A 14524-nucleotide genomic window follows, 5' to 3' on the forward strand; every position below is an offset into this window, starting at 1 on the left:
GTGGCCATTCCCGGTACTCGTGTGGTACTCGGTTCGCCAAGAGTGGCGCGCGAGGCAAGGGTTTGGCTGCAGGGCAGGGCGGCGGGACCACGAAGAGCACTCTCTCGCTCGATGGGCCGTGCGCGTTGCTGCTTATCCGCCGCGGTGGTGGCCCACTCGAGGGTGTAACGGAGCGCGTGATCGAACGTGGTCGCAGGCGCAAAGGCGTATCGAGACGCGGAGTGTCCTCGAACCACCACCGCCGCCAAACCATCGACTCGGAAAGAAATTCGAGCGATCGCTGCAGCATGGTACCGATCGAGTACCGCGACTCCTCTTTTCGCGTATATACTTCGTGGGCGCGCGCACTGTGACATTCGACCTCGGCCGAACGACCGACCGACCGTGCGTGAAGCGCCACACCGGATTTCTAAAGTGGCCCCCGGAGGGTCCACAATCCTGCCACTCTAGTGCCACCGCTCTCAGTGGCGCGCGAGCTATGCTCCCTGAATTTACAATTTATCCAAACATCCCTCAGGATTAACCGAGATGTCTCTCAACCCTCCCCCCCCCCCCTCTCTTCGTGTCCATTCCTTCACCTCAGAATTTATTCTCAGGGCGACTCAAGGTGCTTTGACAATATTTTTTGGCATAAAAATAAAATCACAGTATTCGATAGAGACGTTGCTTTGGGTGCTTTCCAATTATGTAGCTTAAAAATCGACGCAATCGAACACAAATGTACAGTTTGTGCCACGCGCAATGTACCGTTTGTGTCCGATTGTGTCGATTTGTATATAGGCTAATTGGAAAGCAACCTATATCTGTTTTAGCGCGAGATTTTTCTTGGAAATTACATGAGAGGGTTGATGGTTTTTACGTTGCGCAAAATGACGATTCGAGCGTGATTTTTCTATGGTTAACAATTTTTTAGAATTTTAGAGAAGTGTCTTGTCGTTTTGAACGTGTATATATATGTATATAATGTGGTACATTGCGGATTTTTCTTACCAAATATTTTCCAGTAACTTATCGACATTGGGTGACAGTCGCTTAATGATTTTTGGTTGGAGTCAACGATATTTTACAGCGCTCGATTGCCAAACCTGTAGTCGGTGTACCTTTGCTCTTGTTTGTCTACTGGGACGCGTCTCAGACTCGATTCTGACACACCGTTACACGCTATTACTCGACTACTATATATATATATTTGTTTACGTATTGATTCCTATATATAAAGGAGATAAATCGCGTTAATCAAAGGACGATCGTCAATTATTTCCTACAGCACACGAATGACTGTTCTCCTTCTCGATCTTTATTTTCCACCAATAGCTATATATATATACTAAATTTTTCATTTACCATTAAAAAAGATTTTCCACGAAAAATCTTAAAAGTGAACAGAAATCCGATAAATTGAAAGTTCAATTAACACCAATCATTCTTCTTGGATGATGAAGAAACGAACAGCTGCGAGCTGAATATAAAATATAATTTGCAAAGAAGAATGTCAGTCGCTACTACTATACCAATATATAGGAAAAGTTTCCTTTGACATATTTTCCGAGAGAATTTCTTGTAACTGCAGCACGGTGCACAGCTCGCAGTAGCAGCGACATGACGCACCGCAGATGTATTTTTAATTCATGCATTCTCCAGTCGCAGTCGGAGGGAATTTTCGCAGTGTGACTGCAAAAAATATTGTATTCTCATGCACTTAAAGATGAAAAATGTTATTGCAAATTATTGACGGTATACCGAAAGCAATGGTGCATTAACAAACAGATGCATAATTTATAAGGCGTGCACGCTGGTGCATTACTTTGTACAAATATGTATAAAGTAGCATCAACAAAATTTCATCGGCAATGTTGCATTGACCATTGCAATGGCTGCGTGCGTCGACAAAGGAGGAAATTAAAGGCGATACTATTATCATAAAATCATAGCTATATATATATATATATATATATATATGTCCATGCAATTCTGCCACACGCGTGGTTAGAGTGAGCCACGACAAAGTTGCGAAAATATCGACAATTTTTTGGTATTTCGAATGTATTTGATCTATATAGCTGCAGTGTATACGTATATATATATATATATATATACCTACAGGATTTCACGGATCATTTATATATCAATGTTTTACTTTGTCAGCAGGCGGTTCCGATAGGAAAAAATGATCGAGAGGAAAGGGGGGGGGGGGGGGTGGGAATTTCGCTGTTCAGTGATTCGATGTTGGATTCGAATGAACGAGTACAATAATGAAGTGGTTTGCAACAGTCGGAATTAGGAGTCGAATAGTTGCGAAAATGTTGACAATTTTTTGGTATTTCGAGTGCGTACGATCTATATAGCTACAGTGTATACATATATATATATATATATATATCTACAAGGCTTCACGGATCATTTATACCAATGTTTTACTTTTGTCAGCAGGCGATTTCGATAGGAAAAAATGATCGAGAGGAAAAAAAGGGAGGAGCGAGGAGGAATTTCGCTGTTCACTGATTCGATGTTGGATTCGAATGAACGAGTACAATAATGAAGTGGTTTGCAACAGTCGGCATTAGGAGTTGAAAAGTTGCGAATGTTTTGGCGCGACGGTAGAAGCTAGCATCCAGCAGCTGGCCCACCCCGCGGGGGTAAAACCTGCAGGAGGGGCTCGCAGGAGTCGATTGTCCGGAGGTACTCGAGCATCGAAATCACTCTCGAGGAAAAATAATTACGTTCCAAGCCGCGGGCACGCGTGCGACAATGCGAGGCTACGCTTCAACGCCTCCAATTAACAATATTGTCACTTGTACATATATATATATATAAAGAAAGAAAGAGAGTACCACAGCTTCTTGATTCCAAATCTCTCTCTCTCTCTCTCTTTGCTGTTTCAAATATGACAAAAGCGTACACTGCCACACCAGAAACATCATTCGATTCCAAAACAATATTTATAAAATAAAGCATCTAAATATTTAGTGGATATATAACGATAAAAATCCTAAACTACTGCATGGGAAGAAAATTTTGTAACGTCATACGTATATCATTAAAGAAAATTCTCTCGAATGGATATTCAATATTGGGGCTTTTTAAGGAGGGATGAAGGGAAAAATTGGAGGGATCCTCTGCTAATTTGAAATTGCTACACGATATTACGCTACATGTATATATATATATGAACGCATTAGTGTACGTATAAGATGCGCGAGGTATCGCTGAATGGCCAACCGGACAACAGGCAGAGTCGAGGGATCCTAAAAATACACGAATGTTCGACAATGGGCTCCCATAAATGGATTATTGGGTGCATTAGAAACCTCTCTCTCTCTCTCTCTCTTTCTGCAGCAAAGTACCACAACACACAGACAGCACAGCTGAAGGTGCGCCAGCAAGGCACTTTCCTCAGGAGGACACTCGAATAAGGATCGACTAATATTTTACCTGATGCATGGAGAAAAGTGTCGAATGTGTCGATCCGGTATAGGGAAGGAAGCTATATAGAATACGCCGCAAGTACCTTATTATATGGGAGCTGCGTATTTGCCAGGTCGAGATTCGAGGGGATCGTTTCGAGCTGCTCGAGAGTAAGCAACCACCATCGGACACGAGAGTTGACGAGAGTCCCTGAATTATAGTGGAGGGGGGGGGAATCGTTTCCTGCGCTCCTTGGAGCACACGTCGCAACCAGCTGCTTCCCATCGCGTATCGTATATCGTCATTATCGCCTGCATCCAGCGCTTATATTGCATATACATATATACAACTGCAAATGTTAATATATATATATATATACCCCCTCCACTCGGTTTTCAAAGACTCTCTCCTTCATCGATCCACCTTGCCCTGACTATTTCCATTCTTCTCGTTCTCACACTTCGATCTCTATCTAATTTTCGTTCAAATTCAATAAACAAATGTTTTATTCGATCATGATCGATTTATGTGCACGTGGTCAAGCATGGCCGGATTTCCCAAGGAGCGAAATTTTCGATCTAAAAGAGCGATGAGTATAGTTATATATAAAGTATCGAAGGTCGAGGAGGAGGAAATTCGGAAAGAAAGAGCGTTAAACTCTAACCATTTTCACGTCGCTCAACTCGTCCGTTGTACAGCGAGTTTCCTGCGTCTCTGTACCTGGATTAGTGCGAGGCGAAACGCCCGTGGTTTGGACTATTTCGATAAGGCGTCGCACGGCTAGTCATTTTACATCTCGGGATCTGTGGGAAAAAGATCCGGATCGAGATAAGCTGCGTGGTATACGTATATATATATATATAGGTATGTAGAACCATGCAACCCGTGGTTCACAGCGTTTACTCGCAGCCAATAGCCATGCAAATTCAATCTCGTCCCTAAATTGTCGCGTCTCATCACTTCCATGCGTATGTACCAACTATTCATGATCGGATCACAGGTGAGGGCCTACCGCAGGGTTGTAATATGCATGTATGGATCTCACCCACGCGGCATATATATATATATATATAGAGCACACGTTAAGAAAAATGTCTCGCTTCGCATCGAGGAAGAATATACGGCTCAATGGAATCTCCAACAGAGATCCCCTTTTGCCATCCAACGATCTTTATCTAAGGACTATATCCTGCAGAAAATATATAGCACACCCACGCGGCTCAGATATTTTTCCCCGTATTTTCAACATTTGTCACTCGACGCTTCGATCCTTTGCAGAACGCTGCCTGCAATAATCTGGAAATCTGGCGTACGTGATTGATCTACATATATATATATATATGTGTGCTCCGCTGGAGGACGTGACGCATTGGACGTTCAACGGTCGTCATGTACACCGGATGCGTGCCGTGTGCGTGCAGCTTCTATATGGATGCATATATATATATATATATATATATATGTATATAGTGGCATGGTGCGCTCATCTCGTTAACACGTACACGGTACGAATTGTTGCTCCGAAAATGGATTTGCCGCTGCGCACGGGTCAGAGTATAGTTCGGTACTTATGTGTGCGATAGTGATCGCGTATAGCGCGCAACTTTATTATAACCTGCAGATTCCATTGAAAAATTTATCCAGAATTAGAGGGATGTGCACCTGAGTTATCAACCGTATACAAGTAGCACGTTTCATCTTTCAAGATAATCTCTAGATTTTTCAACATAGCTGGCGTTTTTCATTTTTTCAGTGTTCGCAGAAAGAATTAAGAGTTTCGATGATGAGTTTATGCATTGTGACCGGATGTCTAATCGATAGATGAGTAATCGTCCGTTTGCTCTGCTAATAACAATATAGCGTTCGATATTGAGCAATTTTAAATCATTTTGTCATCCTTGGAGGAAGGGAAGGGGTGGGGGTGGTGGCTATATATATTTAAAAGTCGTGCTAGCATGCAACTTTATTCTTATACCTATACAGTTATCGTTGATGTAAACATGAAAAAAAAATTGATAGGACTGTCCATGTCATTGTCTCTATAGTCAATAGCCCATCTAAAATAAAGATGAGATTTTAGTCGAATAAATTCCACTATATTAATAAGAAGAGGATTTTAGCAAAAGTTAAGGCTGAAGAATATCGAATCACAAAAATCTGTATATCGTATACGTGTAACAGCTGTGGTACTATATATATGTATGTATATATGCGGAGGATCGAGATGTCTTTCCCACAAGATTTTCACGTAAAATTCATCTGTAGGGTGTTAGAAAAACAGAGGTCGGTCGGTCGGTTCAACGAAACCGTGCTATGCAAACTCTCCTGACGAGGATTATTGTTGTTTCTGACCGCGCGCCATAATCTCAGCCTCTGCATCTCTCGCCAAGTTTTTCTCATATTTAACAAATAATGACGTGGCGCGACTAGCCTCCTTCGCTCGCTCTGCTGCAGTCCTCATCACCTGTCCAAGTGCTATATATATATATATATATACCAAGCAGATCGGTAGCCGGATTCACCGCGATCGCAAGACGCAATTCTATTCTTCCCGCCGCGCCGCGACGCTCGCATATATATAGCAAAAGCGTTCTCTCCTCAATATTTTTCTTTCCCAGACGGTTCAGGCTCGGGCTCAGACTACACGACACAGAACCCTGCTTCCTCCACCGATAAATTCTCCAGATTGTTGCCTTTAACCCGTCAAATATCCCCCCCCCCCCCACACTGCATAAAACACCAAAATTTCACACAATAATATTATTCTAGCAAACTCGACTCTCGTACTCCACCGACCAAACCAATTCGGTTTAACAAACGAAAAGCGATCGCTTTTGCTTCGTCCATGAACCATTCAACGATTAATCTATATATATATATAGTCCGATTTAAGTATATATATATATATATATATATGCATATATATTTGTGCACTAGTCAGACGAACATTTCTCGAACGAAATTAATCCTCCTCCAATTACAATGATAATTTAATTTGTAATATATATATGTATATAAGAATAATTGAAAATGAGGCGAGTGCAAATATGTAATCCGAGGAATCTATGTTTAAACGCGACACTAGTACGGGCCCGTTTTGTTTATGGCGTTTATATCGTAGAAAACAATATTTAACAAATTGCTTTTGTTTCCGTCATAGGGCTTCCCTCGATGTCGACAGATTCTCTCGTAGGATTTACCTTGGTGGATGCCGCTTTGAGTTTATTCGCGGGGCTTCATTTGATGAATCGGAGGGCCGGGACACAACGGCATTACACTGTAATAACTCCTACCTCCACACGTTCCGTTATATCCATTATTTATCATTGCGTTAAAAGTAGAAGAAAAATGGAAACGTCGAATGACAAAGTGTTTTGGACAAATTAATTTCAAACTCGTGCAATTATCGTATCGAGTTTCAGTTGTGCTAGAAAGGCACTCGGTGTACGTGAGACTTGGAAAAATAGTGTATATATATATTGCCCCTCTCGCTTTTCTCAATCGGGTTTCCTCGTACTCCTGGTTCGACCAATAAGTTGCCATTGTTTCCAACTAGTTCCGTCTGGTAAAGGCAGAAATTCGTGCTCCATTGGTTTATCCGCTACTTTGGCTGCGCTCTTTTCCACGAACCACCTGCTTCCATCCCAACTATACTCTAACGTAAGCAGCTATTGCAGATCTGTTTATCGCAAATAATTCCAAATCCGGCCTAATGGGGGAGCTAGGAAACGAAACATGCACTTGCGTGCTGCGTGGAATTCTCCCGAAAGTCCTCGCACTGCGGATCTGGCTTAATCCTAAAGGATTATCCATTTGTTTACTTTGAACATGTTTGATTCGTAGTGCCAGCAGCATCGGCACGTGCCGTTCGTGCACGAAACTTACGACACTCTGAAATTATAAATCTCCACCTTGAAGGTAGAAAATAAACCAACAATTCAGAGGGATCAATTTCAGTGATCAAGTGTAAACATTCGTGAAAATTATTCGTTTAAGGAAATGCAAGGATTTGCGATATTTGAAAGTAGGGCCAAGCTCGATATATTTATATATCGAGCTTGGGAATCACACATCGGGGCCTAATCACCGGTGCATTGCACATTTGAAGGTAATGGTACGTGCTACTGCGTCGATCAGCTATCGGTACGCGTTAGACGCGACGATTCGATAACGTCATTGCGAGAAACATTAGCATACAAATATAGGCGAATCCTGCACGAATTTCTAATCGTTCGAGTTTGCGACGGCGACAGCGACAAAACGTCTCTTTTTAAATGAAATTTCCAACGAGCATGTTTTGGCCTGGCTGTTATCGAAATGGATTGAGGCCACGTAGCATTAACATCTGCAACGCGTTCCATTGAATAACAGTGTCACCGTGCACCCCCTCCCTCAATGCTTACAAATGTCGATTATTTTATGCATCGGACAATCGGAAAACTCACGCAGCTCGCACGATACAAATATCGCGTTTGAAAATCATTCCCATCAAACATTTGCACGATTCCCTGTCATAAATATACTATCAGCCATTCCCAACGCTGTTTCATTCCCTTTCCTTCTCTTCTTTTCAAACAAACTCATTGCTCGTTCTTTCTTCTTTCGATGTAGGATAATACATTTTCTAATAAACTAAATAATTTCATACATTTCAACCAAAGTACGTAGTATATACTAGAAAAGAAAAGAATATTATATAAACTTTGTTCGATTGTTGCGATGGACTTAAAAGTTATGTTTTTAATTGCAGTACTTTTGAGAATTTACAATAAACATACTGGATGATTTTTAACAATGCTACAAGTTTTACCTTATTATAGGTAAGATGTGTAAATATAATAATTTATAATCTTTGTTTCATTACTTCCATAAGTAACTTGAATTCAAGAACGAAATAAATGATGCTGTACAATTATTGAAGTTTGTTTATTGTTCAAAACGTTATTTTTGGCATTATAAAATTTTCGGAAACTTTAAAAATCCTATAACTTGAACAGCCTATAAGTTTCTCGAGGATGAACGAAACTGAGAAAATTATGCAAATATATATAAGAAACCTAGAATTCATTGATAATTGTAGGAATTAAAATGCTTTGAAAGAAATAAAAAATGCAAGTTAGGTCACTCCACGGGAACCGCGGTTTATTAGCCCGAAATATGTAACAATTGAAAGCTTGCAAAAGAAAGAATGGAATTTCAACCGTTTTTCCGTTTGGCTTGTTAAAAATAAATCGAGCGAGAAGAAAAAGGAGCGACTAGCGATTAGCGAAAGTCAATGAGAGATCGAGTGATGCGCGAATGTATCTGCGTGTATTTGTATTTAGCATTAATTCTTCCAAGAGTCGAGTTCATTAGGTGCTATTGTGTCGATGGTGAATGCTTTTAACGAGTCGCGAGGAGGTTTCTTCGTATTCTTCGTGGGTTGGCAGAGATTTCAATGCGATTCGAGGATCATCGGTCCGATAGGGCCGCTCGCACGCGGCCATTTCTACTTTCTTATCGAGTCGCGTCGCGCGATGGGACAAATATAATAATCCTCTTATGATGGCTCTGCAGAGTGTATATGCACCGTGCACGCGCGCGCCAATCAAAGACGCATCGATTCTTTGCTCTCTCCTCGACGAATCCGCCATTTTCAACGAGCTTGCGTTTCTCCATGCTTATATATGTATATGTATATGCGAGACCTAATATAACAACCCATAAAGTACCAAATGTCTTAAAGACATCTTTTAGGCGTCGTTTAGTCAATTGGATGAAGAAAAGATGTCTATAAGACAACTTTTAGTCGAGTGTGCTGTATAAGACACCCTCTTGCGATTACTATAAATTTCTATGTATACTATATCCGCGCGTGTGTGTGTGTGTGTGTGTGTATCAAAGATCTCAGCAACTCTCTCTTTCTAATTCAGTTTCGAATACTCTTCTCTGCGGACATATATATATGTATATACATATATACTTAATTGATGAACGAACAAATTTCATCTTGTGGCGAATAAAAAAGGGGAGGGGAAGAGAAAATTTTACACGAAAAACTCGATAGATCCCATCTGTACTTCACGCATGGGAAACATCAATATAATGTGGAAAGTATGGTGGGGGGTAGGAGATGGGACACTTTTGCAGGTATTTCTTTTACAATAAAAACCATCGTGTGCATGTTTGTGCTTGATTGGAACAGAGATTTATTAAATTCCAATATATCTCGACTCGTGCGAGTGTTCTCGCTTTCACGGAAATTACACAACAGCGAATCTCGGCGCCGCTTGTGAACAAATAGTTATTAAAAAATGGTCTCCCTTCCCTCCTCCCTTCCCTCGTCCAAGGCGCTAGCACGTTACATATGCACCGACCAATTGATTCTTCATTTTTAATTTATTCGCACTCGATACTCAAACGGTACCTATATATATAATATGCAACCGAGGCATACACGCGCACACCTATATATATATATATATATATAATCCGTGCAATCGTCGCACTCCTCTCTCTCTCTATATATATATATATATATATATATATCGGACGAGGGAGAAAAAGTGTCTATCTGTACATACGCACTTTCCTATATATAATGTTGTAGCGCTGTGGAAACCATCCGAATTACGATAAAGATTGGCTATCTTAAAATTTAAACGATTCATATATTACACTTTTAACACGCGAGATCGCTTCAGTCTGGCATTTCGCCAAATTAGAATAATCTATGATACATGGAAACTTTTGGGACGCGACATGTACATACGTGCGCGGTTTCTTACGTCATTTAATTGTGTCTTTTTATCCCTCGATCCAGTTACCTTACACATACATGGCTCCTTCTTCCCTCACCCCCGTATTTACAACAACATAGAATCTCGGGTTTATAATCTTACTTCACTTTACCGATTCGATAGTTTGGCTGAACACGTCGTGCTCTCTCGCGCGTTCTATATATATTCCATGAAAGGCGTAAACGCGCACACTCGCACAAAAACACGCATATATAAATATATATGGTACATAGATCACTCTTGGACTCGGAGAAGAATCAAATTTTTCCCAAGGTCCTTCGGGATTCACAGAGACCCGCACGCGGCGCCTGACGAGATTATTTACGCGAGAGAACATTGCTTTGTTAACCATCCCTCTTTTATACCTATATATCGTACACATGCTTCCCCTAAATACCTATCTATTATTGATCTAAATATGTATATATATACAAACATCGGGCTTCTCCGTTCCGCTCGCCAAACCGCGTTCTTCCACTCGATCGTCGATGATGATAATCGGGATGAACGACGGACGTTTGATTGGTTAAGCGCTATAATTTATATCGTATGTACGTAGATGCAGCACGCGTATGTGTATGGGTGCGTGGGTGTTACCCCCACCCTTCGATCATTGTTAGACAATAAACGATTTTCGTCGAATAAACTGGGAAACTTAAATGGTGAATTTACGGTTTGCGACGATTGTTTGGTCCAATAAGCGTGTGTATATATGTATATATAGGAATTGGGCAACAAAGATGGACAACCAATGGTCACAGAGTTGACGAGTGAACGAAAGACGCGCGGGCGCGATTAAACGGTGGAGCCTGTGGTGGTGTTCGCAGGGATGTAGTAGTTCCTCACGTGGAGGTGATTGTGAAGGTGAAGCTGCTGGTTGGTCTGTATCGTTGGATTGTTCCAGTGGGAGTTCGGGGAGGCGACCTTGGGCTCTGGACTGGCCGACGCTGATCCCGGCGACGGGAGAGCATTGCTCTCGGCGACGACGTCCACGTCGACGTCCTCCTCCTCCTGCTCGACTTCCTGGAGCTCGTGAAGCTCGTCCTCGCTGCAACTGAACCTCCTGGACTTGGCGGGTCTCAGGTCCGATTCGATTTCGTGCTGGTCGTCGGGTGCCAATAGGGAGGCGACGTCGAACTGACGTTTTCTCGACGGTTGAAACGAAGATTGTCGAAGTACCTGACTCATCGTATAGTTTTGTTGCTGTTGTTGTTGTTGCTGCTGCTGTTGCTGCTGCTGTTGCTGGCCTTGATGATGATGCTGATTAGGATTGGCGTGATGATGATGATGATGATGATGGTGATGCTGGTGAGGCGTCCAAATGGTAGCGATCGGTTGAGCCGTGACCGGGGGTCCCAAGGCCGGGGGGGGTGGAGTGGCAGGAAGTGGAGGAGGACTGGGACTGTCGGGCTCCTCGTCCACCGCCAGACCCATGTGCCTCCTCACCTTCCTCTGGGCCTTGCGTCTTCGAAAATCACCCCGCCTGAAATCCTCCAAATTCGCCGGGTGTATCGCCCAGTAGTGACCTTTGCCATTGGCGCTTCTTCCGGACTTTACGAAGCAGTCGTTCAAGGACAAATTGTGCCTGATGGAGTTCCTCCAGCCTGGTCCCCTGGTCCTGAAGTACGGATAATGGTCCAGTATGTGTTGGTATATATCGGAGAGCACCAATTTCTTCTCTGGCGACGAGAGAATCGCCATGGCTATCAGACCGATGTAACTGTGTTGGGGTTTCGGCTCTTCAGGGATCCTCTGATGATGAGGATGAAGCAGGGCCATCGAGAGCGCCAATCTACTCGGGTAAGCAGCTGCAGCCGCTGCAGGGTAAAGCGGCAGAGGCGCCGGAAATCCCGGGTTCATTCCCAAGTGTCCTCCGGTACCGCCCGACGGCGGACCCACGCCGGGATGTTGAGGATGAAGCTGCTGAGCCAATCGCAGTCTCTCGGCCATCGCGTAATGATAGAGTTGCAATCGGTAGTGCTCCAATCCTGGCAGAAAACCGGCCATTGGATTCCCCAGTCCAACGGCCAACGGCTCCTTCGCCGGCGGCGGACTCTCTTGACTGCACATTTCGACACCTATATATATATATATATATATATAGCTCTCACTCGATTCTTCGCAGAATCAAACCACAATAAATCCCACTTTCACTGATTCTCATCTATCCTAAAATAATGAGATTTCGAGCGATTTCTTTCTCTTCTCTCACCAGCTCGTTCTCTCTCTCTCTCTCTTTCTCTCTGGTCGAACGCGTGCGCGCGTGTGTATGCGTGCAAGAGAGAGAAAGAGAGACACTACAGCAGGCACCGAACGAAGATACCCGCGCGTGTTTATATATATATATATATATATATATATATATATGTAGCTTATAATAACGATAGAAATATATCGCAGATTTTGAAAATTTGGTCGGGTCGCGCGCCGCGCGCCACTGATCGTCAACGCGATCTGTCAAATTTGACGCTTCTTTTCCCAGTCTATAGTTCACGACGGTGCACTGCGAGCGAACGAGCGAACGAGGGACCAACTGGTCATGATTTATGAGCCTGCGGACGTAGGAACCGGTGTCCTCCACCACTCGACCTCTGGAACGCAAAGCCACGCCTACCAGACCTCGTCGGAGCCACGTTCATTAAAAGCAGCAACGCCGAAGGACCGTGCGTTAACCAATCGGCGTCGGGACAGAGGGAAAATCCTGCTTCTGCGAGGCACGCCCACTCCACCACAGGATATTGATCTACCGGAAAACGACCTATACCGCCAAAGTCTCCATCTACTGCGACGGCCCTGTATTCCTCGGCTCGACTGGCGGGGGATGCTTTCAATCCTCCTCCTCCTCCCCCTCCACCTCCTCCTCCTCCACCACGACCTCTATCTCCTACTCCATGCAGGGCCGACGCTTTCCCCCGCCCTCTACACACTTCTAACTGCTGCAGCTCATCCCTATATCGCATATCCGGCGCGATCTCTCTCCTATATGGATAAGCTTCCATGTTTCCGGATTCTCTCGAATCGCACCACGCGCGCTACACAGTATGGTACACGGCCGCGCGGTACGAATATTCTTTCAGCTCTTCCCATTGTTGACTCCGCAGCTCCTCTCCGAGTCTCGTCCTCGTCGTCGTCGTCGTCCTCCTCCTCCTCCTCCTCCCCCTCCTCCTCCTCGTTAGCGCTGCCTCGTCAAATCCATATCTTTTCACAACTCTTTTTTTCTTCTTTGCTCCAAAAGACAACGCTTATTCCCAAATGATTCTGCAGGGATATATTTCGAATTCTCTTATTCTATATATGTTTGTTCAACAGAGAAAGCGAGCATCACCGCGCGTTGCATGTGGATGGTGTACAATTTTTCTTGTTTTTTCTGCGACGTAATACATACGATGTACGATGATCAGCTTATTAGGCTTGAGGAAATTAGTAAGCAGCCCTTGGAGAGACAGTGCGTACATAATATCCATTATACAATATATATATATATATATAGTAAATTGCTGCACGTGATTCGCGAGAAGGATATCGATCTCTCTCTCTCTTGGGTGGGAGGCGCTGAGTGGCTTTCTTCCTCGATCGAGTGTTGAGCAGTATTTTTTTTTGGGTCTGCTGGATAATCGAGGTCTCTGGGTCGTCCGGTCGAGACGCGATTGTCTCCAAGCTGTAAGAAAATAGTGCGAGGGTGATGAGGCGAAGAGCACGACTGAAACGCCGCGAAGGAACGAATGGAATAGGAATTGGGATGAGCCAGACTTTTGTAGCCTGAGAGGAGGGCCGTAACGTCTCTCTCTCTCTCTCTCTCTCTCTCTCCCTCAATCATGCTTTCCCCTTTCTTCTTCCCTCACCTATAAGAATCCTTTTCATCCGCGTTTGATTCACTGACAATGAGGGTAGATCTTGCTTGCGCGTTTATATATATATATGTATATACATAGAGAGAGGCGCCGCCCTGCAACTATTTGTAAGCATCCGCCATGCTGGCTTCATATCTGCCGTATTTTGCCACGCACAAAGCGAAATCGTTCCGAGCATTGAGCGAATGCGCGCACCAACATGGCGTTTGCCACGATTAAATCTTTCTCTCTCTCTCTCTCTCTCTCTGGATGCAGCTCCAATTTCAATTCTTCCTATACTGCATGGCTACAAACAACGACCCCCTTTCCCCCACTATACCCCTTTCCCATTTACAACTCCACCCCGAATAACCAATTTCATAATGGCAAGGTTTCGCATCAAACCGCCGCGTTCACTTGTATCCAGCACATATAACCGTCCTCATTTATCTCGACATGTCCACCCCAAAACTCCAACTGATAAAATATACGAAAGCTTTTTAACAACCA

General features: G+C 43.5%; 1 protein-coding gene across 1 annotated transcript; it reads right to left on the reverse strand.

Moving 5' to 3' along the window:
- Positions 1-9736: 9736 nt before the first annotated feature.
- LOC136777476 (forkhead box protein C1-like) lies at positions 9737-12679 on the reverse strand. Its single transcript, XM_066733793.1, has one exon. It carries the CDS (start codon positions 12252-12254, stop codon positions 10980-10982), a length of 1275 nt encoding a protein of 424 aa, XP_066589890.1. The 5' UTR covers positions 12255-12679; the 3' UTR covers positions 9737-10979.
- Between the last annotated feature and the right edge of the window lie 1845 nt (positions 12680-14524).

This window comes from Prorops nasuta, unplaced genomic scaffold, assembly GCF_024137725.1.
Source record: "Prorops nasuta isolate Cenicafe-Biocafe unplaced genomic scaffold, Cenicafe_Pnas_1.2 PNAS00011, whole genome shotgun sequence".
In the NCBI taxonomy this organism is placed as follows: Eukaryota; Metazoa; Arthropoda; class Insecta; order Hymenoptera; family Bethylidae; genus Prorops; species Prorops nasuta.

What these genes read in the sequence shown, in the direction of transcription:
- LOC136777476 (XM_066733793.1), bottom strand. Translation starts at nt 12,254, where the DNA reads ATGTGCAGTCAAGAGAGTCCGCCGCCGGCGAAGGAGCCGTTGGCCGTT.